Raw genomic sequence first — 27,966 nt, 5'->3', positions numbered from 1 at the left:
ATCAGATTCGCAAATGCTAATCTGTAATAAGCGTTCGGTAATACGTTTATTGGTTCTGCGGATCTCTCAATACCAAGAATCCTTTGCCGGCAGTAATAACTAATAACACTTGCAATAATAACTACTTTCTCGCTACCCTTACCATAATAAACCACTTATTATTATTATATATTTAAGAAGGTAAATATAATCTTCGGTATTCTCCGGCGTTAATCGAGTGGCGAATATATTACCTGTAAAAGGAACATCACCAACGCAAAGAAAACAAACAAAAGTTGTCTAAGATGATGAGAAGTTGTATTAGTGCTTCATCAGCCATGTGGAAATTTATCTTCCCCATTATTGTTATTGCAAACACCGCTCGATCCAGCGATCCAGGTAAGAAACAATTTAAATGAACTGTAATTTATTTATTTGGTTATTCTTTTATAAATTTGTAATTCTACATCAGATATTAGCCGGTATTTACTTCTAATACGAAAGTTATAACAACTTAATGCGTTTTTTCGTTAACCGGATTCAGAATTTTCCATTATAAAGCACACCACACTGATTGTAATTGCATAATTGTAATTATTTTATTGTTTCTACTTCAATCAGTTTCTACCATTATTATAATTGTTTACATTAGGTGTATATACTCTTGTTGAAATGTATAATTTAAACCAATTTACATAGTTACATACACTTTTATACATCTCCAACAATATAAATGTGAAACTTTACAGCGCGTCATCGATTATCGTACAACTGACCTTGCATGCATCATTTTAAAAATAAGTAACTCACAGTTATAATAAGAAGTTGCAATCTCTTTCAAATTTTACCTAATCTATAACGAATTACCTATCTGATTTGTTATGTTTATCTCATTTGTATCAAGTTTGGTAAAAGCATTGAAATTTGATACGTAAACTGATCCCTGGTCAAAATACGTAGTTGCGTCCACTTATTTTACATTAAATGAAAAGATTTTCATAGATGGTAGATACTTACCAATGCTAGCAAGTAACATCAAAATTTATTCGAATAGATATGGAAAGCAATATCAAGGTTAGTGTTACTAAACATAATATTTTACGAAATATGAATATGAGATGTTGCTTTTACGATAAATCACACCAATGGTCTGTTACAAACTTTATCAATAAATTAACATTTGAATAAATTATTTTCCAATGTGTAATTTAAGTGTAAAAAATATCACAGAAGAAAGGTTTCTCGAAATAAGCTATAAACAAAACTATATATCTACATAAACATATATACGTATTTTCGTATCTATTTCTATTTATTGCAAACAAATGTCAACATCTAGCGGATCTACTTATGTAGTTTTCCTCTATGTCGCACGAAAAGTCTACAAAATAAATATGTTTCATACAATACATACTTACAGTTAGGACAACAACAAACTGAACAAGAAATTGCTCTTTTAAGTTTGGTGGTTTATTATTAGACGTTAGAAAGTATCCACACAATTTAGAATAGTACCTACATTACGCACCAAGGAAAGAAAATACGATATTTTTTACAATATCCCTAACATGATCCTCGTGGTTCCCAATTTCCAAGTGGGGTTCTCCAAATTTAATTGCATGCCTTCTTGACAGACAATAATTTACCCCTTGATGAGAATGGTAAAAGTTTTCCGGTTGTAGGTGGAAAATTGTTATTTCCATTTGATGTTGTTAAAGATACAATTGATTTATTCACTCTTGTGCCAACGAAAGATTCATGTCATTTTTTTTACAAGAAACTTCAATGTCTTTTGGTTATTTCATTGGTATACAATTTGAGAACGGCGAATTTTACATTTCTTTTTCTACAACTACACGTAACTGTTCGAGCCCTTTGGACAGCCTTTCAGTACTAGGAATTAAATCACCTTTAACTATCTTACATTACAAAGGAATGTAATGTAGCATCACGTAAAGAAACACTTTTTTTTCAAGTTTAATTTTAATTTTAACCCCAACCGGAAAGCGTGAATCGGTCAAGAAACTTTTTATCTTTATCAAGAAGTAAATTATCAACCTTAAAAACCCGGTATTAAATCAGAAGAGAACACCACAAGACACCAGGTCTCTGTGTATAAGGAATAAGCGCGATTTCTTCTCCAAAACTAGTGATAAGTTTACTTGTACTTATGAAAACGAAAACAATTTGCATTGAAATATACATACAAACAAGATTATTAATTTTACCGCGTTTTTATTAACTCACTTTCTTGTCTGTCTATCTGTTTGTACGTACAGTAGAAGATTTGCAATCTATTTAAAACTAACTTCCCAATGAGCTAGTAACTTTTACGAGGGCGGTTCAATAAGTACCCGTGTTTGAAGACGGAGGACGTTCCTGAGGGAAATTGGTGTTGTCATCGTGTGCTGCCATCTATCAAACCACGCCAAAACGAATTTCAGACTGATTGATAGGTTAGTTTCGATTTGGCAGCCATTCGACTGAGACGTGTTTCGTTATTTTCGCTAAGATGGAAAAGAGCAGTATCGTTCGGTAACTCGTTTTTTGTTTTTGGATGGGAAAAAATGCGAGGAGATGAAAGCAAAGTTGGATACTGTTTATGGAGATCATCGCCGAGACAGGGGGGATTTTTTGGAGGGGTAAAAAAAATGGCAGGGCCGTTGGGAGAAGTGTATCTTCCTAAAAGGGGACTATGTTGAAAAATAAAAAAAAAACTAAAAAAAAGATGTCTTCATTTGTAACACGGGTACTTATTGAACCGCCCTCGTATACACACCTAGCTTGGAACTGGACGACAACGCCAATGTTAATTCACTGTCTTGTCGATCTGTCTGTTGTTGTTGTTACAAATTTTGCAATTTTAGACTAACTTTTTGATAAACTGTATACTTATTGAAATTTTAAACATATCTCAGAAATGGATGACTATAACCAGAAGTTGCTTCATGATAAAATAATTCTAATTTAATGAAGCATTATCAAAAACTCGTACAGTAGCACTTTTCCTTTAAATTATTTCAAAACTTCTAATAGACCAGCAATCTTAAATAACTTTGTATACATACATATAAACAAAAGTAACAGACACAACATTATTCAACAATTGTACGTAAGGGATTACTGTACTAAAAAAAATATGATATTTTTTAATCTTTTTAACAGTTTTTAACGTTAAGTCTATTTAAATATTTTCATTTTAATTAGCTTTAGGTTGCCGACGACGATAACACAAAATCCAATCTCCATTCAAAACGCACGAAAACACAAACAAGCAAAACACAGCACAAAGTACACGATGACGTAATGTTCACATTCTTAATATTTTCTAATATTTCTTGTTGAATCCCATTTTAGGGGACGCAAGACAAAACGAAGTGAATGGAGATCAGGGTTTCGCTTATTCGTTTTCAGGAAATAGTCAAAACCCTTCAGCAATCCCCTTTGGAATCCCCTACTTCCCAGTATTTAATTTTAACCCCCTATTTTCAGATTATTTCGACAACTTGAGACGATTCAATGACGAACTAGCTGCAAAGTAAGTTAAGCAGCCTTCTCCCTAAGGATTCTTTTTAAATGTTTCAAGGTTTCTCAATTGCAAGCTATTTTACTTTGAATAAGACTTTTGTTTCTCGTAACTCCATTACTAACAGAAAAACACAATGCATTCTTCCATTTGAAAAAAAATACAGCGTGGCGAAGTAATTATTGTGAGTTTACCAATTATTAATTCTTTCTGGTAAAAAAAAAACATTAATAGAAAGGCTTAATCGACGACGACCAGAAAACTCGAAAACTAACAGTCACTCCAAACTCCAATAATGCATAACATCTAACATTTTAATCTAACTTCAATATCCAATTATAGTAATTGTTCCCAACTAATGGTCCGCGGACCACTAGTGATCCGCGGGAGTCAAAATATGTCCGCAAACAATTTCGAATTTTTCGAGCGATACACCGCGCGTCGTAATAATGATTTTTTCGACAACTTATTTATGCGAACAAAGGTTTTCTGCTTTGTTGGTAATTAAAAACAAGGGCAGGAATTGCTTGAAAATAAATGATGATTTGCGTGTAGCTTTCAGTAATAATATTAGTTCTAGGATTACCGAACTTGTGCAGAAGTTGCAAGCTCAAAACTTACATTGATTCAAAATTATTATAATTTTCCAAAAAAAAAATTAATATAACAATAAAATATTAAAACAATATTGTTAATGCAAGTTACATTGAGTTATTTTTCGGATTGATTCAGTTTGTTTTTCTTTACACCGCGGTCGCTGCGAACAACAAAGGTCAAGGAAAGGCTAGGAACCGCTGTAATATGGGTTTTACGCATGATAACGAATATTCTAAAATAATTTCACCTAGCTCCATACAGATTATTAACCCCATGAACATAGTCTCGAAAATTTGCGAGAAATGAGATTTAAAATGAAAAACGTACGTCTCGTACCATTATCTACCTTAAAAATAAGACATAAAACACTAAAACCCCATATTTCACATAAAAACGTGTAACAAGCCTAAAACGGGATTCCATCAAGATGTCAGCATCAGTTAGAGTCTCTGACTGAAGATAATACTTTGAATTTCTAAACGCGGTTTAGTTATATCAAGCACATTTGATGTTCTTGAATAAAAGATAATGGAATGGAAAATTATTTTGAGCCCATCCATATATGTTATTAGATTAAAACCTTTACTGAATTAAGCTTAATAACAAAGCGAAACTGCTTCTACTAAAAATTAGATTTGACGGTGACGTAAACATATCTAACAAAACCAAGTACTTTCAACGTTAACATTCAAGTTGGAAACTTACCTTATTTTTAATAAGCTACCATTACATCTGTTTGATTTTCATCAGCATCCTTTCCTAGTGCGACTTCTTCAAAAGGCACATTGTCATACTCGTATTCGGCCACTGCGAATGGTGGTTGGGCTAAATCTGCCGCTTCTTCTTTATTTCCTATATTAAAACCTAAAGAAAGGTATTGTACCTATCTATTGTTACGACATGTACGAAGAAAGAGGTAATCTCAATAAAATTTAATATTTGTAGTATTGGAAATAATATTCATACTGCATCTTCGTTCGCTAACCCTGGAAATATTCCAGGCGTAGAATCTAGATTCAGCGACGGAAACGGAGGTGCGGCATCCGCCTCCGGTTATATTGGAAATGGACAAGTTCGTCAATCAGCATCAGTCTATCCACAAAATCCGGTAAGGATTATCTCGTCAAATTTATTGAACATTATTAAATTATAAACGCAAACAGTGCTTAAGTTCGGCAAGTATTCAAGAACAAACAGAATAGCTCAAAACCCCAACGCCAAAACTCGACACTGTAGTTGTTCGAAGCACTTTTCGGTAACAAACTTGCCTTCTTCAGGGACTGAAGCAAACTGAGAACTTTTAATACTTCAGTCCTGATGAAAGCCATTTACTTACCTGCTTCTTTTTATTTCAGAGTGTTCCAAATGTTAACACTAGATTCGGAGCTGACACAGGCAAAGGAGGGTCGTATGGAGTTTTCACGTCTAGTTTTAGCGAAACATTACCCGATAGCAATGGCAAACCTGTGACCAGGCAAAAGGCTTCCACCACAGTCAATGATAACGGAAAAGTCTCAAGCTACTCTGCACACAATCCATAACCGTTTAATTACATTGTTTTTACGTAAAAAATAAAGATATATATTTGCATATTTTATATTAAGTAATTTATTTTGATTTCACATCACATCATCAACTAATATAACATTCCGTCAATCTAAGGGTAAAAGTTTATTATCTATACCGAGTCTTTTTGACAAATCACTCGATCTTTGTTGGTAATTTAATGTATTCGAACTCTCGAAAACATTCCAAGTTATTGGTTTTGGTGGCCGGTACCTTGGAGAATTGTGAATCATCGGTTTGCGAATAAAATTGTTCCAGTTATTATAATTTATTGGATATGGATTTTCGTGATTAACATCTTGGTAAGTACATATTAAAGTTTCAGTCACTACAGGTAAATTTCCTTCTTCGTGTCTGTTATTTACGCGTTGAAATCCATTATTGCGAATCATACCAGTGTGGACATAAGTTTGCCCAATGTGTCGAGGAGTCTGTTCATAACTTGGAGTTTTGTAATACGGAAAGAGATCTTCAAACGAAGTGCTTCTATATCTTCTAGTTGTCGGAGCTTCTAGTACACTGGAGCCAAACAGAGGAATATAAACTTTTTCTGTCACTGGTGGACGCTGGTCTGTTAAATGACGAGAGTATGTGTTTTCGTTATTCCTGGGATTGGAATTGTAGGGAACGCCCTTCGTTCCGAGAATAACGGGCACATCCGGAACTTCAACATAGCTTTTTTCACTTGTATTTTTATTTCCGGAGTCAGTTATAACTTGCACTACCACGTCAGGTTTCGGTACATTTCGTACAACAGTTGTTTTACCTTTTCGGTTACATTCGGTAGAAAGGCATACTACTGTCAGTGGTTTTATGGTCTTGTCTCCTTCGTTATCTTGTTGATTAACTATAAGAGGAACCGATGGAGTTTTAACTCTCCTTTGGCCAAAAGATGGTTCCCCGTTATAAGTGCCTTTTTGTCCAAAATCTAATTTAGAAGACACTTGAATAGCAGAAACTGCAAAAGATGAAATAGAAGTGATACTAAGAGTAGTCTCGAAAAAAGTTTGCGACTCACTAACCTGAACAGAAACAGAAGAAATAGAAAAGCAGGAGTGTCAATAAGGAGTTCATGTTTAGCACGACAATTGACAAATCAAACTATCACCTAATGTTCTAAGAGGTCTTTCGTGACCATTCATATAAGCTAATTATGTCTTTCGTCATTTTGATATACCTGGTATCCGCGATTCGAGCTCAAGGTTATACATTATGCCTTCAGGTAAATTGCATGATGTGTTTTTTTTACAAGTTTCGAGATCTTGAATGCCTTGAGATTAAACATAGTCGTTTTAACAGACGGAAAGAAAACAATTCTTAAATTTGTTTAGGCGCATACGTTTAAAATAGATGAAGGCCAGAACACATTTCAGCTAAAAAGTGGACTCTATAATTAACTAACTATTGTTATCATCAATTAATGAGTTCATCACGCATCTTCTAGAAGATGTATATTAAACAAACTCTTTTTTTTGCTCACATTTATGTACCAAGACCCCTCTACAGAAAGATGAACCACTGTCTTGAGATTTTGCTCAAAAACAACTTATACTTAAAAAGTATCGGCAACACAAATCGAAAAGCGTAGAAAATAAATTAAAATAAATTCATAAAGTCGGAGCCACAATGGTCGATCACGGTATATTATATATAAAAAAAATAAAATAACATGAAATATAAAAGCATCTGTCATATTCTTTACATCTTCAGCTTCTGTTAGGCGCTCTGAAATTTCCTTAACTTTTTTTTATTATCTACACATATTTATTATATTTTTATAATTATTCTNTATTATATTTTTATAATTATTCTATACTTATATATTTGAAAGATGGTTACTAAACATCTTACTTCCACGTATCAGGTTTGCTTGAATATTGGATATTTTAACTATTTCTTTATTTATACTCTAATTTTCAGAATTTTCATGTGAATAATATTTCTTTTTTGCTTTTTTTAACCGTAAAACATTCCAACTATCACAAATTTTTTCTTTTTCCTTGAACTGCATTCATAAGCTTCAGATTGACAGAGTATATTTAAATACATTCAGTACTTTAAAAATAATACTTTTTTAACATCCAATTTGTTTAATGCCATTTGCTTTTCTCAATTAAAAGTTACAACCACTTTTGTACAGCTCGTGAGCTCGGCGGTCCACGTCCAACGTGGCAGGCGACCGATGCACCGCGAATCAAAGCAGATGAATATTGATAGAAGTTTCCCGAAGTAAAAAATTTAATCTGACGCCACTAATTTGTTTCTATTTCTATTGTGAACCCTATTTTATTATTATTTAAATAATTGGTTTTCAAACTCTGACATAAATATTTCCGATAATAAAGATGAAATAGATGAAATCATAAGTGGGTCATCCTTTTAAACATTTACAATCAACTTATTATTTGTTTTATTTAACAGCTGAATTTAACTGAAGACGAATTTTTCACGTTGTATTTATAAGAAATTGTTAGATGATGAAGCCAAATTTCATCAATATTTCAAAAGGTCCAAATATCAATTTAATGATTTCGTTTTTTAATAATGCCTCTCCCTGGTTACCAATTAACTGAATATATATTTCCATTAGTAAGCCACTCAGCATAAAAAATTAAAATCTTAACAATTAGCGATTAAATAGCGTCTCAATATTAACTTATACTTGGTATTGTAATAATACTGGGTACCTTTTAAACTACAGTAAGTACTTACATAGTAGGTACATACTTCGGTCAAATATCCCCATTACTAACCAGCTCTCAGTGTCGATTTTAATTGGAGTGAGACCTAAGTCTAAAATTTGAAGAGAAACCCCTAAAAAAGAATGCCTAAAATAGTTCTATTGAAAATATAAGAACTTACAAAAATACCGCAACTGCCCCCGAATTGATTTTATCATGAGTTTTTTTGGCGCTTTATCTCATAATCATAAATGATACAAAAATTAATGGTATTAAGTCTGTGAATATTTGCTTGAAATATTTTTAGAAACGGGGCCCCAGATAATTTTTTTAGTTGAAGCCCATAATCTGAAAATAATGAACAAACTAATTTTTCTTCTCTAAAGTCTCTATACCCACTAAAAACTACTAATCGTAAAAAATATTTTAGATGGCCCCTGATGCCGCGAGGTCCCAAACAACTTGTATTTCCAAACAATCGGTACTTAAGCCCCTCTGCTACTACATGCTATGAATCTTACGGAAAGGAACAATTAAAAANCCTCCAGAGTATAACTGTTACAATTATTATATATTAAATGGTTTTCATATAGTTATAACTACAATATTTGAACGAAGGTACATAATATATTGAAAACTAGATAAAAGAAGCATCTTGAATAAAATGTTAAGATATTACAATGTTCAATGTGTTCGGTACTATGTTGCAATAATTGTATTATTTTCAGGAAACAAGTTTCCTGTAGAGGGTACTTTATTATCATCACAAGGTTTAATACTCAGCAGTACAATAGGTTGCCTATACAAGGGGCGACCAATCACGAACGTACAATTTGTTTTATTTTAAATTCAAAATAATTCGCTTACTTATGAGAGAACTTTCCTTACAAGCCAACGCCATAAAAATATTTCAGACTGCACATTAGATTTATAAAGAAAAGTCGGCTTTTACTTAAGGTTTCTTAAGATAAGATTCATTTTCTTACATCTTCTTTAAATTTAAAATTAATTTGCCCTTACTAAAGCAGCTGAAAGTACCCAATGTATTGAAGCTGCGGCGCATCATTGAAACAAATTTTACAACTGGAAATTACTGGGATACACTTTCAACTGCCAATTTAAAAACGTCATCTTTATTTTTTGATAAATTAATTGAACGGCCTGTCAAAAGGTACCAAATTTGTGTTAGACATCTGTGAAAAAAATTTTATACTTGAAAAAATAACCAGGGTACACATTTAACCCCTAATTTAAAAGCGTCATGTTTTCATGATATATTGGTTTCTCTCTCTTACTAAACAACCAGGAAATACCAAAACGTATTAATTGATGAATAGCATTGTATAATTGGCAGTTACCGGGATGAAATTTAAACCGCTAATTTAAAAGGGTCGTTTTCATTTCTTGATAAATTAATTTAAAGTATATTAAATGAGGCATCAGTGAACAGAATTTTATCTCATTATTCATTACGGTCTTAGAAATAATACTCGCCAAGTTTGTAAACAGAATCTGACGACCAAAACAGATTTTCTTTAAATAAGAAAATATTTGATGGTCGATTCCTGTATAAATACACGGCGTTAATTCATAATTTATCGACTCCCATAACGCTAATTAGAACCAATCCTATTTGTTTAAAGACTCTACGTTAACACAGAGATCAAAGTAATTATTTTATAATAATATATTCACTTTTAATACAAAATAATACCACAAAAAACATGTAATACTCTATAATTTACATTATATACAAATGGAGCAGTTTACTTTGAATCTTCAATTGTTTGTGGTATTTCGTGATGGGTTGTATACGGTTTTGGTCCAAACCAACAAAGAAGTACAGGCAGTAGAACAACACCATGAAAAAGTCCAAATATCAAAACCAAAACAAATATCTAAAATAAAACACAATTAATAACTAACAATTTTAGTTGTTCTATTTACATATCAGCAGTTTTTTGAACTTTTAAAATTTTGGATGACTTGCAAGAGCAACGAAGAGGTAAAAGACTCCAGGAACAGCTCCCACAGATCTCCAAACAATATTTAAAGTTTAAATATTGAAAATAACAACATCAGAATAGAAACATGGATATACATATGCCTTACCTTAAAAAATACTTGAAAACTGTAAGCTGTAGAGGTTCCAAGCATTGAAACGCCAATGAAAAATGAAAATCCACCATATAGTACCGCTGAACCTATTGTACAAACAGTTTTTAAAGAACGTTGTTCACGTGAAGAACCTTCTGTAGTAAGAAACGTATGTCCTATATGTGTTGAATAATCTACACATAGTCCAATAGCCAACTCCAATCCGATACATGCTACCATATCGATTGATACGTCCCAATTTTGCATAAATCCACAAACATCTATTATTGTTAACAGAGTACATAGAAGTATCCAACAGCACATTTGCAAATTCGCTATGAGAAGTACAGTGCATACCATCACACTTAATAAAGCTAACTGTAAGTTTCTCATTACTTCAATATCAATTAACTGTCAATAACATTTAATTAATACTCTTTTTCTCTCTTGTATAAATTCGTTTTACCTCATCAGTAATCCACGTGGCAAACATTTTTGACCACACTATAGAGATTCGATCACCTGTTGTATAATTCGCTTGATTTGCCATATCAGTTAGTTGATGCATAACAGGAAGGTATTCCGCTGATCCAGAAAAACGTTTAAACCAAAAATTAACACTTGACCACTAAAATTTCCTATGTATTATTTTTAAAATGAAATGATTCAAAAAATACTTTTATTTGGGAAACGGGAATTCCACATTCTAACGGGGCGGCAAAACCAAAATTTGCCTGAAATTTTGCATTTTGTGGACTAAAAAGAAATTTACTTAAGAAATTATTGAATTCAAAATCCGTTAAGTCGTCTTCATATACATCTGTAATGATATAAACATTTCGTAAAATATAAACTCAATTACCATACATTTTTACCTTTTTTAAAATGATGTTTCACAAAATTATAAAACGGGTCTACCCAAGAATTTATCTTAATAATAGAAGAATAATTTCTTAAGGTATCCACCACAGTCTTAATGTTGTGCATTTCATGAGTATAATTTAATGCACCCATAAAATATGCACCTTCATTTCCTAATAATGGATAATATTTCTTTTTTTGCTCTAAGTACTTTCCTAAGTAAGTGTTATCGGGAATAAACCAATTTGGGTCAAATTTTTGTTGCAGATCTAATGTACTTCTAATACTGTACCCAAAACAGCACAAAGTTACTATGATTACCAAGATCTACAAATTAAATTAATGTTAGTGTATACACAATAGCAGAATAAAATCAATGATATTAAGTTTTTATCTAAAATATTTACATTAAACGAAATTTAAAAATTCTTACCTTACCAGGCAGTGTAAAAAAAAATTTTAAATAAACAAATTGAAATATTTGATATGATAATCGTTGTTGACTGCATTCGTTTTTTTCATAATGATTATATTTAATGCAAGGAAGGACACCATTTCTAATGTTTTCGAGTCTTTTCTGGTCGAGAGTAAAGCAAGCAGTAAAAAATGTTACCATAAATACAAACGTCATAAAAACTCCAGCAGCTGCATAAAGACAAAAAGTTTCCAAACATGGAAGTATCTAAAAAGAAAAATATAATTTGTTTAAATAAATCACTGTAATTTAAAAGTTGTAAAATGAGTAAATAACAAAAAAAAATGGAAATATGCTTTCATGGTTATCATAACCGAGCGAAGGCTAAGGCTAAGCTTTCAGAAAAATTATGTTGGATGTTGGTAAGATGTCGATCTTATTATTATTACTAGACAGTCACCCAACCAATTTACAGTGTATTCAATACTAGATAGCTGAAGCAACTAGTTAGTGATATTATAAAAATTATCAATTCCAAGTGAATTTACCAATCATTCTTCATGTAGGTATTGCAAGCCCAACTTCGAACAATAGTGCACTGCAGGTGTTACTGTTACTCATTAATTTTGCGATTTAATCGTTATAAACTCTACTTCGTATTATATTATCTTTCGTCTCTGAGTCCTGTATTTCCCTGACTAGAAATAATAGCTACGAAACAATAACACTTACCAAACACTCATGTAGCTATCATGCTTATGTTACTTTTCTTTGATATAATACTTCATTGAAAATGCACATAATAATTGTTGCTAATGAAAAGTACGACAATATTCAAATTAAGAGATATTATTTTTTATTACCCACCGTTGATGAGCCAATTAAAAATGCAACAACATCTGTAAATGTCGTAACGGTTATGGAGACTCCTGCATGCTTCAGCATGTGCCCAATTCGCTTTTCTAAAGGCAACCGCTTAACATGTGATGGTAAATCGTCCCAACTTGCCATCATCACAAACATATCATCCACTCCTATAAATTAGATCAACAAATTAATTATAAGTATTAAACAAAAGTTCCAAAAAAATATACAAAACTTTTATATCAAACAGAAACAGAATGAAGTGGCTTTTGTCTTCTGCAAAAAAGCTACTTTTATCTTACATCACATACATAATAGTAAACTAGACACAATATAGAACCATCTTACCCAAACCCATTAACAAAAAAGGCAAAGAAGTGTGTACTGGACCGTAAGAAACACCCATCAATGAACAAAGACCACATGCTACAATAAATGACATCCCAACAGGTACAAGTCCCAGTGCCCCCAATAATATCTGTACAATAAATTAATCCAGTGATTATTTTATTACATAAAAAAAAAGCTTACTCTAGCTTCAACCCAATTAAATTTTGATATGACTAATTGGACATACAACACCATTACAAAAATACCAGTAATTAGTATTCCAATATCTTGGAACATAGTTCCATTACTAATATCTCCAAAACTAAAATTAATCTATTCATTAAAATACTATTTCAAATTACATACACAAAATTATACCTACGAGCTGACTCATAGTAAATTTTTGAAGACGTCAAATTTTTTGAAATTGATTCCATGAGTTTTAAAAATTCATTTTCCCATTTTAAACCATCTTCTGATGCCTTTACCAAAAATTAAAAATTCATTCTATTATCATTTTTATTAAAACACCTTTTAATACTACATACCCAATCTGCTGTGCCAGCTGTATTACCAAATGTATCAATGTCTATAGCAGAAAAGTTCACATGAAGCATATAAAAAATATGTAGGGCCTTGGCACTTACAATTTCACCAACTTCATTCGTTTCAATATTACCCAACAACTCGGTATAATTTTTGAAATTACCAAACAAGAAGCTGTAATTTAATTACATTCATTAAGAGAATTAAACACAATCAAAACTGTTAAATGCTGTTCTCTACTATTTAATTACATTATAATATAAGCGAATGCTGTAACTATAGGTTGACAACAGAAGAGCAGAAATTAGCACATTTAAAACAGATAATGTTCAGTTGGTGCTTCCTTTTTTGAATAAACTTTCCAAAAGAATTTGAAGAGGCCCATAGCCACAACTTGGTATACACTTACTCATTTTTATTAGAGTTGAGTTTATTTATTATTTCCTTTTTACTAAGCTGTTTAATTTTCTCAATATCGAAATTCCATAGCTCTAAAATACTTCTTTGCAAACACTCCTGTGAAAACGACTCTACTAATTTGCAGTATGTAGCAGAGTTAAAATAAACAGATGGATCAAAAAATGAATCGTTTCCATTTTTGGAGTTTCTTGATTTAAAAAGTAAATTTATATCAATGTCAATTTCTGGAATTCTATACAAAATTAGTTATATAAGTCCAGTATTACTTAAAAGAGTCTTACTTAAAGCATACTTCTTTGAATGTTATTCCTTCTGATGTTATCACTGATTTAATTTTTTGGTCAATTTCAGCAACCTACAATAAGCAAATAAGTACTAACCAAAATTATTTTATGAAAATTACTACAGTTAATAAAACTTCTGGAGTGAGAACATCATCAGCCACTAGTATAAATCCTTCTGTTCTGTATGCATTTTCAAACTTATTAAATAGCCATTGTGTGTTAATAGAAAATTCAGATTTTGAAGGGACCCATAGTTTAAATGGATTTTTTTCTTGGTGAAACTTTAAGAAGCCTAAAGCACTCGAAAATACAAACAACCAACACAATCCAATAGTCCACCATGGTTTAGAAGCAACTTGATAACCTAAGCTGATTTAAAATAAAATGAGTTTTTTATAACGAATAATACACCTACTACTTACTTGTCAAAAGCAGTTTCCGATGTAGAAACAATGAATGCAGTAAACTTTTCATACCACTTAAAATTCTGTGTTAACTGTGACATAATAGCAGCAAATTTAAAAATCCATCCTTAGACTGTCTCAAAATGAAATTGATTTATGACCTTTGAAACTAAATAAGTAACTTTGTATTTGCATTTTTATGTTATTATTCACTATTGTATTTATGATGTTCATTAGTTTATTAGTTTACATGACACAGCATTATCAATACAATTCACAAATGCAACTGCAAGCTGCACCTGCAACAAGAATTGCAACCATTACAACAATATGAAAATTTATTATCTATGAAGGCCATAGATAATAGATACACAAAGGGTAATGATGAAGGCAATGATCATAGATTAGATATATAGATATATATACCTACGAAGTGTAGTGAATCTGGCAATCGATATAAATAATCATTAATTCAAACTTTACCAATAAATTGTGCGTCGTTTGCGGGTTCTAAATATGTAAGTATCATAATTTCGTATCCATTACTTCTTAAAGAAAAAGGAATATTGCTTGGAGTGCAGGTGGAAGTTCAATATTGATTTATTCGAAAACTACTGAATATATCATAATTTAATTGATGCCAATCGATTGCGCGTCATTTTGTGTTTGAAGATTGATCTGTCAAGACAAGCAGAGTTTATTTTTAAATTATTCATTAGTAACAATTATAAATAATACTTAGCTTTCCAATGACATTACTATGAACGTATTATTATCTATGATTCGCCAATGGTTCACGCGTATTAGTAATATCAATGAAAAATTAAGTATATTATGTAATTATTACTAATAAATGATATAAAGATAAATTCCACTTACTGTAATAGCTCAGTTTTGAAGCACAAATGACGTGCAATTGATTGGTATCAATTAAATTACGATATCTTCAGTAGTTTTTGAATAAATCGACATTAAATTTCCACCTGTACTCGAAACAATTTTCCTTTTATAACAAAACTAATGGCTGCACAATTATGATACTTACATATTTAGAACCCGCAAACGACGCACAATTTACGGGTAAAGTTAAAATTCACACAATGGCAGTTTTCTTGTTGTCGGTATCATAGATTAGAGATTTAATTGTTAGGACTGTATTAATCTATGATTGCTTTTTTCTTTGATGGTATGGTTGCAACTAGTTCAATGGGTTGCAATGTCTTCTTTAATGTAGTATATATGCAACCCTTTGTACAGTGTTGAGTAAAGTGTTGCCTTCGTAGTCTCCATACAATTTGCAATCCCGCTATTTATTTTTATATTTTAGACACAAGTAATGCTATAACATTAACCAAAAATACTGGTGAATTAGAATTTACCTTATACAAAAACATTTACTTTTAAAAATTCATTTACTATTAGAATACTTATTAATACAATACGATCAACTAGAATGATATATATTCAGAACAATATTATTATATTATAAGTATTTATAAACGTAGAGGAATACTAATATATCATAAATACACATACAAGAATACCATAAAAAGAGCAACTTCCTGAATCAATGCCAAAAGCATGGCCAAAAGCCAAAAACAGCATAACTCTGCACCTTTTGACATCTTAACGCGATCATTATTTTATATTCAATATCGTGTAAATTTTTAATTTTAATGTTCATAGTCCATGTACATTCAATACCTTTTTTGACTTGCAACGCTCCAAAATATTTACCTTGTTTCTAATGGTTTTTCAAGTTTAAATCCGTTTCGATTATTTTAATTACGTTACTACCATTGGTTACTACGTTACATTTTTGTAAGTGATGTGTGGTAATGGTCAGTAATGGTACATATCTAAATCCAAGCCCAGTGTTGCCAAGCTCTTTACATAAAATGAAAAACAAAAATCGGTTATTGTGACCGTATTTGACATTTATAAAATAAAATTGTCAGTTTTAATGCTTGTTAAGGTAATTATTTTATAAATATTGATTATGTAGCTACCAATTTGTATTTGTGTAATTAGAATATGAATGTTATTTTTATTACAAGCTATAGTAAATATTGTTTGTCTTGTAGTCTTATACAACTTATACAATCAGCAAAAGTAGTAGTGTGATAACAAGTTTGCGTACATATTTAGTACACACTTACACACACGTTATGCATACTAGTTTGCAATAACAAACCAACAGGTGTAAAATACATGAAGATTTTAGTGATGTATGGTAAATTAATAGTTAAAAAATAAAAAAATCTATTAGATTATCAATTACAATGCCTTTATTTGGAAAAAAGGATTCTGAGAAGAAGGTGAAGAAAGATGGGAAAGATTCTGATAAACAATCTTTGATTGAGGAGAAATATGTTCTTAAAGATATGCTCGGAACGTAAGTTAACGAAATTCAACTCAAAATGTTGAAATTCTTTAAATTTTAAATCTTGTAGAGGAGCTTTCTCAGTAGTAAGATTGGCTGAAAGTAAAGAAAGACCAGGTGAGCTATATGCTGTAAAAATAATAGACAAGAAAGCACTCAAAGGCAAAGAAGACTCATTAGAGAATGAAATTAAAGTTCTTAGAAAGTAAGTTATCTTTTGAACTTAATATCATATCTTAATGTTCATTGTTTTAGGTTAGTTCATCCTAATATAGTGCAGCTACTTGAAACATTTGAGGATAAAAATAAAGTCTACTTAGTTATGGAATTGTAAGTAAATAAAGGTAAAAATTTTAATAGTTTTCACTTGTTCACTTACTTTTAAGAGTCACTGGTGGTGAACTTTTTGACCGTATAGTTGAAAAGGGTTCATACACTGAAAAGGATGCTGCTGACTTAATTAGACAAGTTTTGGAGGCTGTTGACTATATGCATGAACAAGGGGTTGTACATCGAGATCTGAAGGTATTTTACAAATTACTTAATTTGAAAATCATTCTCACCAAAAGAATAATAGTAGTTATAATATTGCGACGACCACAATGAAGATCTATTTTGTTTATGTGTATAGGTATGTGTTTTTGAAAGGATATCATCACAAGTACAAAAATTGTTACATTTGAGGGGGCAGAAAATAAAATAAATGAATAATATTATTGCATATGCAAACTAAATAGAGATGTGATGTCAAGTAGGTAACTCAGTCCAATCTAATAGTAAAATTAGTTTTACAGAAAGCTGGGATAAATGTAACAGTCCCTACATAGTATTAAGTAATAAACCAAGTAATTGTGATACACTGTGGTTGGTGTAATTGACATCCCTACATTGCTGTGATAATGAGTAAGTTACCTCGCTTGAAACAAAAAGTTTTTCTTGCTAAAGTTTTATATGCTTTTGAAAAATTGCTCAATTAGCTAACAATATCAATCGAGCAATGACTTCAAAAAAAGGAAGATACTTAAAAAAATGTCATATGGTTACCTAGGTACGGCTTATTAGCTCGGTGAGAAACCTGCTTTTTGCATTGCACTAAATAAGTAGCTTAATTACCACATCTGAAGCATGAACGTTCTATGACTTATTTAAAATTACTAGCAATAATCTGTTGATTGATAAAAACATTTAATTCAATAATATCAATATTAACCAGTTTGAGCTTGTTTGTTTTTAAATAATTATATGGTATAGTGGAACATCCTGAAATGTAAATTATGTCACGATTATGAACGGCATTTCGGAATTAAAATAAACGTTAGAAGGGCAGTAATGTGTTCCACAGAACTGGTCTAGAATTATTACTCCTTTTACTGTTTGAAGTTTGAATTACTAATTGAAGCTTTTTTACGTTTACAATATGCCTCCAGAGTATAACTGTTACAATTATTATATATTAAATGGTTTTCATATAGTTATAACTACAATATTTGAACGAAGGTACATAATATATTGAAAACTAGATAAAAGAAGCATCTTGAATAAAATGTTAAGATATTACAATGTTCAATGTGTTCGGTACTATGTTGCAATAATTGTATTATTTTCAGGAAACAAGTTTCCTGTAGAAAAGCACATACAAGATCTGTAATGTTGTAGATAAACAAACATAAATTGACATTACTTTCTAATTTTATTTGTAATCAATTTTTTGTTTTCAGCCTGAAAATCTGTTGTATTATAATCCTGATGAAAACAGTAAAATAATGATAAGTGATTTTGGGCTCTCTAAGATGGAGGATTCTGGTATAATGGCGACGGCTTGTGGCACTCCTGGATATGTTGGTAAAATACATTAATATTTTATTGATAAGGCTATTTACAGGCAATTCAATTGTCTTTGCTGAATAACAAATAATTAAAAATTACTGAAATTTCCTTATAGCACCTGAAGTTCTTGCCCAAAAACCATATGGGAAGGCTGTGGATGTTTGGAGTATAGGTGTAATATCTTACATTTTACTTTGCGGCTATCCGCCTTTTTACGACGAAAACGATTCTAACCTTTTTGCTCAGATACTTAAAGGTAATTAATGTTATGTTAAAGTTAAACATGTTTTATGACGTTTCCTTGTAGGAGAATTCGAATTTGATTCTCCCTATTGGGATGAAATAAGCGACTCTGCTAAGGATTTCATTAGAAAGTTAATGTGTGTCGACGTAGAAAAGCGTTATACATGTCGTCAAGCTTTAGCTCATCCATGGTAAAAATTATGCTTTTTGTTTTCACAGTATTATGTGCTTTATGCTATTTGTTTCGTTGCTTTGTTTAATAAGTCACCATGATCCTTTTTTTTTATTAAACCGTGTTGGCCAAGTATTAAGCTCATATCAGCAGAATACCGATTTTAGGGATGAGAAACCGTTATACCATTTCAAATTTTGACATTACGTTTTGATGTATAATACACTATATTAGTTTTACTTTATTACTTAATTGTCCAATTATTTTATGATACCTAACATTTTCCATTATATTTGCAGGATTTCTGGTAATGCTGCAAGTAATAAAAATATCCATGAAACTGTAGCTGAGCAACTGAAGAAAAATTTTGCAAAATCACGTTGGAAGGTAAGTCCTTCGTGATGTATAATTCAAAAGCAAAAGACGGTTATACCTTACAATACATGATTATGTTTTTCTAAACTTATGTTACATTTCTCCCATCGTATTTCATATAATGTTAAAACGTATGTTTTGCAGCAAGCTTATCATGCTACAACAGTTATAAGACAAATGCAACGAATGGCTTTAAGTAGTGGCGGCCGAAGTCCAGTGCCACAACGCAGTGGTGCAGACGATTACCCTTGTGGTAATAATAAAAGATAAATAATAATCACTTAATTTGAATAACTTAATATTACGTTAAACTAAGTAGTATGGTTTTAATGCGACATTGGAAATGAATCTCATTCTTATCAGCTTCAACCAGAACGAGCAATTGGTTATAAAACGAAAATAACAAGTAGAATGTAATTTGATGATTGAAAAAAGACTCATAGCTTATTAAACCAATAAAAAAGACGAAGAACTCTATTGCTAAATACTGTACTATAAAGCGCTTGTAATTAATAAATAGCCCCTGTTGGCAATTTTACTTAAATGAATTATCTGCTGAATTGAAATCTTATTTACAGTTGCTGTATTGTCTTATAATTTTGAATTTTTTAGTGATAAAAGCTCTCATAGTCTTTTATTTTATATATTTTTTTAAAAGATTTATTACTACTTTTATATATTTTTGTTCCCTAAGGTGTCTAGACAGAATCTCAAACGTACGCATTAACTAAAATGTAGTTTTCAAACAAATGTATATTTTAATGATTTTTTTTAAAGTATCTGACTGTGCAGGGTGATGGCTATGCATATTGGTCCATTTGCTTTAGTGTTATGTAAACAAATTATAAAACTTTTGTTAGTATGGTATATGAAGTGTTTCGCTTTAAGTCACTGTTTTTTTTATTTTCGAGTGACATTTTCGGAGAGTGCTATTAGAAATAACGTTTCTCATCTAAACTGTTGCTGGACACCTTATCTCTCCAGGTTTATTCGAATGTTAGGGGTATAAATTATACAATAGTACAATAAATGTACAGTATATTTTTTCAGTGTTCCATTTTTTTAGTTAATTGATAGTTACTAAGGTACTGTTGGGTAAGTTGTTTATATTGAATATATTGTATATTTGAACGATGTATAATTATTGTTGCTTGTAATTCTATCGATTACAAATCAACTATAAAGCCAATGGGTTGTGTAATCAGTGAAATATTTTTAATTGTTCAGAGAACGTAGGAATTGCGTTTTGAAAAATGATAAAATTTGTTCTATCGTTTTAAGAATACTCACTAAAGTGTTTGTATAATTTTGCAGGCCTTATGTTGTAGAACAATAACAAAATAAAATATTCAGTTCTTTTATCATCGACGACTTATTTTTTTCAACTGAAGACCCTAATAGTGATAATAAAAATAGCATCAAAAACGAAAACATATATTTAAATTTACATTTCTTGTATATGATGACTATTGACAACAGATTCGATGGCATTATATGTGTGTATACTATACTATATATGTATAATTAAAAAAAAAAAAACAAAAATAACACACAATCACATTCATAATGTCATTCAGAAATAACATATTAAAAACTATAGCACAATGTTTTTTCTCCTATTTAAGTATTTTGGCTTTAAAATTAAAGAAATCTAGGAATGAACAAGATATTAAATCAATATCACTTTTTGGCCAAATAAAATACTAATAATCACTAAAATTATTTACAATTACAATTACATGTACATACACTTACATTAAATCTATAGCTTTAAATAGATAATAAATTATTTTTTCATTCATTCAAACTCGGTAGCATTGGCACCAGTTAGAGGTTCAGAAGCCTGAAGACAAAATAATATATATATATTTAACATAATAAATTATGAAACTGCTTGAAAATTAAGTATTCTACTATACGAGCTATAAACAACTAATTTTGTATCACTGCATTGATTAAAAAAAAAAAAAACTTTAAAAAAGTAGTAAATGTCCCTTGTTACTTACCACATTCATAGTAGCATGTAAAATATATAACGAATGAAATAATGAAAATATAAGTTATGCATTATCATAGAAATCACTTTTAACGTTGAAAATGAACTTTTTAAAATAGATATGCTTGATGCACTATACTCTAAATGGTTTGTCATCATTCAAAATAAGCTTACATTAGTTTGAATTAATTAAACGTTAATTCTTGAAAAATGTATTTAAGTATCATGTTTATAGCCTATTTGTATTTGAGCAGCATATAAATTATGACTCAGTTTATTTTGAAAAATGACTGTCGTCACACGTTAATTCTACCAGTACTATAAAGCAAGTTATATTGGTTTTATGTTTGTATGTGATTTTAATTTAAATTTCAATATTAAGTAATACTTTTAAAGACTTTTTTATAACCGGAAAAGGCTAATTTTGTGCACAATACGGTAAGATCTTTTGAGCTTCGTTTCTTATAATACTGATAAATAATTGCGTCTATTTATAATATATATGTATTATATATGTATATCCCAATTAACATTGAGTATAATTTCTTACACATAGTAATACATTAATAAAAAAATTTTATAACAAAACACCTATTTCCTACACCATCTTTACCATCAATATTTAAGATTAAATGTTTTTTTTTCAGTAATAGAACTGAAGTCATCGGAAACAAACAAATACTATATTTCTTATTATTTTGTATTTCAAATACCGTTTTCTGTTTAATAAAATTAGGCCTTGCTCATATAGTGTTTTTATTTAATACCGAGTCATCTACGAACTGACGAAATACTTTTCAAAAATTGATTTGGAAAATGTATTCATCTTTAAAATATTTCGATCGGTCCACAATAATATGGTCATGAATACCATTTATTTATAACGTATGTACGATAATTAATAAGTACCATATTGGAAAGTAAGAAATTATGAGTAAATAACGGTATTATATTTTAACCACCCTGTAATTCCGATGAAATAGAAGAGAAAGAAAAAAATAATAAGCTACCTAATTTAAATAAAAATATGTACACATGTAGTTTTTTAAAAAAGTGAAAAATCTTGTCTGGGTCAATAAAAACATGAAAAATTAAGTAAATAAATAGTGAAGACCACTATCAATAAACAATTTTAAAACCTTAATAAGTGCTTTTTTTATTTATATATTAATGGCGGAGAAAGTGTTTCGATTACTCAAAGTAGAAAATGAACATAAAGTAATAAATAAATGAACCAAAACGAAGCTCACTCTAATTGCCGCAAAGCCTCTTCCACTCCTAATGTGATGATCATATCAATCGCGTTGATAACGCCCAAATTAGTTGGCGAAACACGTGTCCACAGAGAACAGACTTTGTGATAAGTAGAGTGAGTTTCTTTTTATTCACTGTTTCGATTAAGTTTAATAGAATAATAATGAATGGGTACACTAGCCTTCAAAGAAGCATATTTTACTTTATGTATTTATATGGTTTTGGCAACAATGAATTTTATTTAAGTAAAACCCTTTTCGTCATTTCGTAGTTAAAAAAACTGGAGCAATTTCACGAAAATAAGATGCCAGTTCATGAAGGATAATTAGAACTTATTCGTACCATTTTTTAGTAAAATATTTTTACATCTAAAATATTATCTCTTAAATGACGTATAAAATGGACAGATTATCTAGGAGATAAATTGGCATAATCTAGTGTTAAGGCTCTTACCTCTTCACCTACAGTACTAGGATATATTCGTGTTGGTTGGGAAATATTCTTCTCGAGGGAGAACTGATCTTCTGTTGTCTTCCTATAGACAGGGTTATCAAAGTTCATGGATGTCATGTTACGATGAATATAGTTACGGTATACCAGTAGAACAACCTGAAAGAAAAAAAATATTTGATATTTTATTAGTGANTACTTTCGTTTGTCATTTAATAATAAAATTCTAATTTTACATAGGTTTAAGTATTTTATAAAGGAAATAATTACCACAATCTTCTTCATCACTGCCATCAGGACATTCTGCTTGACCGGAACAATGTAAATGTCCTGGTATACATGAGTGATCTTTACACTGAAATTGGTCTGCTCTACAAGTAACATTTTGACAATGCTCAGGTAACTCATCGGCACCATTTGGACAATCGTTTTTGCCATCGCACAGCCAAATTTTACGTATGCATAGTAAATTGTCCCCACAGTCAAATTCGTGTGGCGGACAAAATGATTCACTTGTAACCGGTTTAGGGCATCCCTATTATAAGTAAAAGAAAATTTAAATAGAAAATAGAAATTAAAATTATGGTTCATTCTTTTTTTACTTGTTCATCTTTCCCATCAATACAATCGTAGTCGCCATCAAGGTATAACTAAAAAAGAAATTATATTACAAATCAATAAGTGCTTACCCCACATACAACTAAGAGTATTACACCAACTACCATAATTACTATTACGGTTACTGTCATGTTATCTGAAGTTTCATGAATTGCTGCCACTTCACGAACACTGTATGGCGTACCTGTAATAATCAAAAAGAGACGTTTAAAATAACGGCTTATAAGAAAAAAAAAGTACAAAGTGGTTCATTTTCAGTGATTTTTCGGGCTTCGCAAATATCTGTGTACATTAAATGAACCACAATGCATATAATTACACTAGTTAGTAAGAAATCTGAAAATTACACGTTATCAACAAATGAAAAAGAAAAGAGGAAAAATTAAGAAACAACTCCACCACCAATTCTGCATAGAGGAAGCACAAGGACAGTACCGCGACTTCTTGTACTCACTTGTTTCAACTTCAATAAAACGAGTTGTTATTTCTATACGTGATGTTGAGATCTGTCGCACAGTAACATTTTCTTCTAAATAAAAAAAATAAAAATAAATGTTTATTTAAATAATGTTCGAAAATAAAAAATAGTCAACTAAAATGTTACAAATACATAATAGAGAATAGGTAATAATAATAATTACTTCATACTTACTGTCTTGTACACAACTCAATCCGTCAGGTAGCATTCTTAAACCATTAGGACAAGCACATGAGATCAATGGAGAATGGTTGTTTATTCTTGGAGCCGGGAGACACAAGTGAGAGCAGTGACCATTCACAGCTTGACAGTGATTTTCACCATCGGGCTGTCGATATGGATGATAGACATGAATAACCATGGGATGTTGAATCTAAAAATAAAAATTAAATTTTAAATATAAAACAACTTTTTTCAGAGAAGTTGTAAAAATATACATACCATTTCTGGAGCAGTAATGGCTCTAATATCTTTTCCGGTAAATTTATTTGCTTTGAAAACAGCAGTTTTATCCCAATCAGTCCAATATACCCAGTCTTCAAAAGTGGTTATCGAAAACGGATGCCTTAACGCATCAGGAGAAAATAAAATCACTCTTCGAGCCCTTCCGTTATAATCACAAGACGAAATAGTATTAAGTTTAGCATCAACCCAATATACACGCTTCTTGACAAGGTCCAGCGTAAGTCCGTTAGGCCATTTAACTTCGTAAGAAACAATGACTTGTCTATGTGAACCGTCCATTCCAGCTTTCTCAATTTTAGGAGTACTACCCCAATCCGTCCAAAACATCCAACCTTCAAGAGGATTAACTGCTATAGCTCTAGGTTCTTCAAGACTGTCTTGAATAAGCGTTTTTTGCATTTGACCTTCAAAATTAGCCAACTCGATCGTATTTTTTCCAGTATCAGTCCAATAAATGTGATTATAGATCCAGTCTACAGCCAATCCATCGCAAGCTGTTATATCGTCTTTTATAACTACGGAACGAGCTGAACCTTCATCTATGGGGGCCTTGTATATTTTTTTATCGTTGACATCACTCCAAAATATCATACCAGTACGAAATACGAAGTCCAGTGCAGTCGCTGAGTTTGTATCGTTCACAATGCTAGTCATCTCATGATGATCTAAAGATATTTTACGTATATCTCTACGTCGTGCGAATAGAAGCGACGCATGACCTTCTGTAGCTTTACACCGTGTCAAGTCACGGGGATCCCTCATATACCCTTTCTCGCATTCGCACTTAAAGGTACCTTTGTCATTTATGCATATTTGAGAACAGCTGCCAGGTATTTCGCATTCATTTATGTCTGAAAAAATAAAAAAGAAATTAACGTTGTAACAACATGATACAATACGTATAAATCCAAACTCCTAAATTTCATATAAAATATTTAGGTAAACTTCATCGAGTTAAAAAAAGAACACTTTAATAGAGGATGTTACTAATTACCTCTACATGTTTTGTTGCCCTCCAATTTGTACCCATGGTTACAGTCACAATAATATCCCACTGGTGTATCTATACATTTGTGGGAACATCCGCCATTGTTGTTATTACATTCGTTTATATTGCACTTATCTCTTGGTTCATCTTCTCCAGCAGGACAGTCCTGTTTGTTATCACAAACTTGTGATAAGGGTATGCAGTTTCCTCCACCACAATCAAACTGGGTCTTTAGATTACACTTTTCCGCAACTGATCCTAGAAAAGAATTATATTAATAGAGTATTCAGAGGCCAATGTTGTTAAGGAAAATTTGATCCTTTTAGTTAAATTACGTTGGCTATAGGTTTCGCTCGAAAATTCTACTTTCGTTTGTCATTTAATAATAAAATTCTAATTTTACATAGGTTTAAGTATTTTATAAAGGAAATAATTACCACAATCTTCTTCATCACTGCCATCAGGACATTCTGCTTGACCGGAACAATGTAAATGTCCTGGTATACATGAGTGATCTTTACACTGAAATTGGTCTGCTCTACAAGTAACATTTTGACAATGCTCAGGTAACTCATCGGCACCATTTGGACAATCGTTTTTGCCATCGCACAGCCAAATTTTACGTATGCATAGTAAATTGTCCCCACAGTCAAATTCGTGTGGCGGACAAAATGATTCACTTGTAACCGGTTTAGGGCATCCCTATTATAAGTAAAAGAAAATTTAAATAGAAAATAGAAATTAAAATTATGGTTCATTCTTTTTTTACTTGTTCATCTTTCCCATCAATACAATCGTAGTCGCCATCACAGCGCCATCTTGCTGTAATGCAGTGCTTTTCCGAACATTGAAATTCATTTTCTGAACAAACAACGGGACGGCATTCTTGTTCGTCGGAATTGTCTCCACAATCGTTGTCTAAGTCACAAACCCAACGTTTCTGTATACATCTCCCATTCGCACATGTAAATTCATCAGATCTACAAGTTTCATCTAAAAACGGGTAGAAAAGAAAAATAATTGAGATCTTAATAACCAACGAAATATTTAATTTAAAAAAAGTTGGTAAGTTTTAAAAAAAGTTGTATTTTGATGAAACATTTGTTTGTGATAAATGCCAGAAACATATATCATTTATTTTGTATAATTTCCACCTACAGAGTACAGTCAAAAGTTCAAAATTTGTTTTTATACACCTTGCCAAATTATTTTTCTTTAATACACGTAAATATTGTCATTTTAAATTAGAAGTGTTAAAAATAAAACACCTAATTTCTTACAAGAAAATCAGATGGAGTACTCTGACAAAGAAACTAAATCCCAAAATTCCAGAAAAACGTTTAACAACCTAAAACGTTTTCTGAAACCCAAGATGTCATCTTCAGTTAGAGAATCTTTATTTTATCTACTAGCTGAGTCTGTTAAAATTTGAACGGTGGGCACCGTTATCGAAGCTGCATGGCACTCACACTTTAAATGCAACCAACTGTATTCCAAAATATAGAAATTTAAAGCCTCCCACTTCTTTGCAGTTGTTTAATTCCAACTCGAATACGTCAAAATTGCTGATTTTTAATTAGTGAAAATATCGTAGTTAGTTTCACAATGCTGTACTATCAGCTGTACCAGTTATACCGATTTTGATTCGGTAATACTTTTTAAACCGCTTAATTAAGCCGAAGAAATTTTTAAAACCCTAATCTTTAAAAAGTTAAAGCGATCATCTTTACGATATTATCCGAAAAGTTGTTTTTTGTCATGATCAACACAATGCGGCACAAACATACAGATAAATCTACGGTAGAACATCATTATTTTATATGATTTTTAACGATTTCTTCTCGGATTATGAATCGATTTTAATATTTTTTTAATGCATGGGCCATATTTCAAGGGAAGTCTTATTTACATTTGAAGAGAATATTCCACCCCTGAGGGTGGAAAATTAGGGGATGATTCCGGGTTTCAATTTTTTAAATAAATTTTCTACATATGAGCAAAGTATTGAAAGCGGTTTGGGCCCATTCTGAGCAAATAAGTGAGGGTGCAAATACTGTATTCAAGTTCGGGGTTTGTTTCCACGGGATCATCGGACCCCTGAGCAAATAACATGTATACCTATATATAGATAATTATTAGCCAACTCG

At 31.1% G+C, this 27,966-nt stretch overlaps 5 protein-coding genes across 13 annotated transcripts in view; 2 read left to right on the top strand and 3 right to left on the bottom strand.

Annotated features, from left to right (window-relative positions):
• The first annotated feature begins 22 nt into the window (after positions 1-22).
• On the top strand, positions 23-5,699 carry LOC108740654. Of its 5 annotated transcripts, none has more exons than XM_018475045.2 (5): positions 24-378; positions 3,472-3,517; positions 4,866-4,976; positions 5,048-5,210; positions 5,458-5,699. In XM_018475045.2, the coding sequence occupies exons 1-5, from the start codon at positions 285-287 to the stop codon at positions 5,641-5,643; spliced, it is 600 nt and encodes a 199-aa protein (XP_018330547.1). In that variant the 5' UTR covers positions 24-284; the 3' UTR covers positions 5,644-5,699. The 5 variants fall into 5 exon arrangements, with proteins under 5 accessions (XP_018330549.1, XP_018330547.1, XP_018330545.1 ...); XM_018475043.2 differs by having other exon boundaries at positions 3,337-3,517; XM_018475047.2 differs by lacking the exon at positions 3,472-3,517 and having other exon boundaries at positions 23-378; positions 4,853-4,976.
• A 25-nt stretch (positions 5,700-5,724) lies between these two features.
• Positions 5,725-7,409, bottom strand: LOC108740653. The gene is made up of 2 exons (XM_018475042.2): positions 6,691-7,409; positions 5,725-6,626 (listed from the first exon to the last, which is right to left on the bottom strand). The coding sequence occupies exons 1-2, from the start codon at positions 6,740-6,742 to the stop codon at positions 5,755-5,757; spliced, it is 924 nt and encodes a 307-aa protein (XP_018330544.1). The 5' UTR covers positions 6,743-7,409; the 3' UTR covers positions 5,725-5,754.
• A 2,612-nt stretch (positions 7,410-10,021) lies between these two features.
• On the bottom strand, positions 10,022-15,015 carry LOC108740642 (NPC1-like intracellular cholesterol transporter 1). 5 transcript variants are annotated; one of them, XM_025974845.1, is made up of 16 exons: positions 14,997-15,015; positions 14,589-14,869; positions 14,289-14,535; positions 14,164-14,237; positions 13,872-14,114; positions 13,465-13,636; positions 13,295-13,398; positions 13,118-13,238; positions 12,935-13,064; positions 12,590-12,756; positions 11,741-11,989; positions 11,322-11,634; positions 11,124-11,266; positions 10,913-11,074; positions 10,462-10,857; positions 10,022-10,247 (listed from the first exon to the last, which is right to left on the bottom strand). In XM_025974845.1, exons 2-16 carry the CDS (start codon positions 14,669-14,671, stop codon positions 10,116-10,118), a joined length of 2,736 nt encoding a protein of 911 aa, XP_025830630.1. In that variant the 5' UTR covers positions 14,672-14,869; positions 14,997-15,015; the 3' UTR covers positions 10,022-10,115. The 5 variants fall into 5 exon arrangements, with proteins under 5 accessions (XP_025830630.1, XP_018330529.2, XP_025830631.1 ...); XM_018475027.2 differs by lacking the exon at positions 14,997-15,015 and having other exon boundaries at positions 14,589-14,904; XM_025974846.1 differs by lacking the exon at positions 14,997-15,015 and having other exon boundaries at positions 14,289-14,530; positions 14,589-14,904.
• Positions 15,016-16,152: 1,137 nt separating this feature from the next.
• On the top strand, positions 16,153-20,701 carry LOC108740626 (calcium/calmodulin-dependent protein kinase type 1). The gene is made up of 10 exons (XM_025974854.1): positions 16,153-16,545; positions 16,655-16,965; positions 17,024-17,158; positions 17,209-17,283; positions 17,340-17,478; positions 18,672-18,795; positions 18,896-19,036; positions 19,088-19,214; positions 19,495-19,582; positions 19,715-20,701. The coding sequence occupies exons 2-10, from the start codon at positions 16,853-16,855 to the stop codon at positions 19,838-19,840; spliced, it is 1,068 nt and encodes a 355-aa protein (XP_025830639.1). The 5' UTR covers positions 16,153-16,545; positions 16,655-16,852; the 3' UTR covers positions 19,841-20,701.
• A 665-nt stretch (positions 20,702-21,366) lies between these two features.
• LOC108740625 (very low-density lipoprotein receptor-like) overlaps positions 21,367-27,966 on the bottom strand; it is a 15,777-nt gene continuing 9,177 nt past the window's right edge. Inside the window, exons 4-12 of the mRNA XM_025974856.1 lie at positions 26,589-26,812; positions 26,257-26,521; positions 25,826-26,077; positions 24,808-25,682; positions 24,541-24,739; positions 24,343-24,417; positions 23,960-24,072; positions 23,274-23,429; positions 21,367-21,413 (exon numbers count right to left, since the gene is read on the bottom strand). Of these exons, the coding sequence (XP_025830641.1) occupies positions 21,369-21,413; positions 23,274-23,429; positions 23,960-24,072; positions 24,343-24,417; positions 24,541-24,739; positions 24,808-25,682; positions 25,826-26,077; positions 26,257-26,521; positions 26,589-26,812 (2,204 nt within the window). The 3' untranslated portion in view covers positions 21,367-21,368. The remainder of the gene's footprint in view (positions 21,414-23,273; positions 23,430-23,959; positions 24,073-24,342; positions 24,418-24,540; positions 24,740-24,807; positions 25,683-25,825; positions 26,078-26,256; positions 26,522-26,588; positions 26,813-27,966) is intronic.

This window comes from Agrilus planipennis, unplaced genomic scaffold, assembly GCF_000699045.2.
Source record: "Agrilus planipennis isolate EAB-ADULT unplaced genomic scaffold, Apla_2.0 scaffold243, whole genome shotgun sequence".
Classification (NCBI taxonomy): Eukaryota; Metazoa; Arthropoda; class Insecta; order Coleoptera; family Buprestidae; genus Agrilus; species Agrilus planipennis.
Note: the sequence above shows the minus strand (reverse complement) of the source record. Positions and strands in the feature narration are given on the sequence as shown.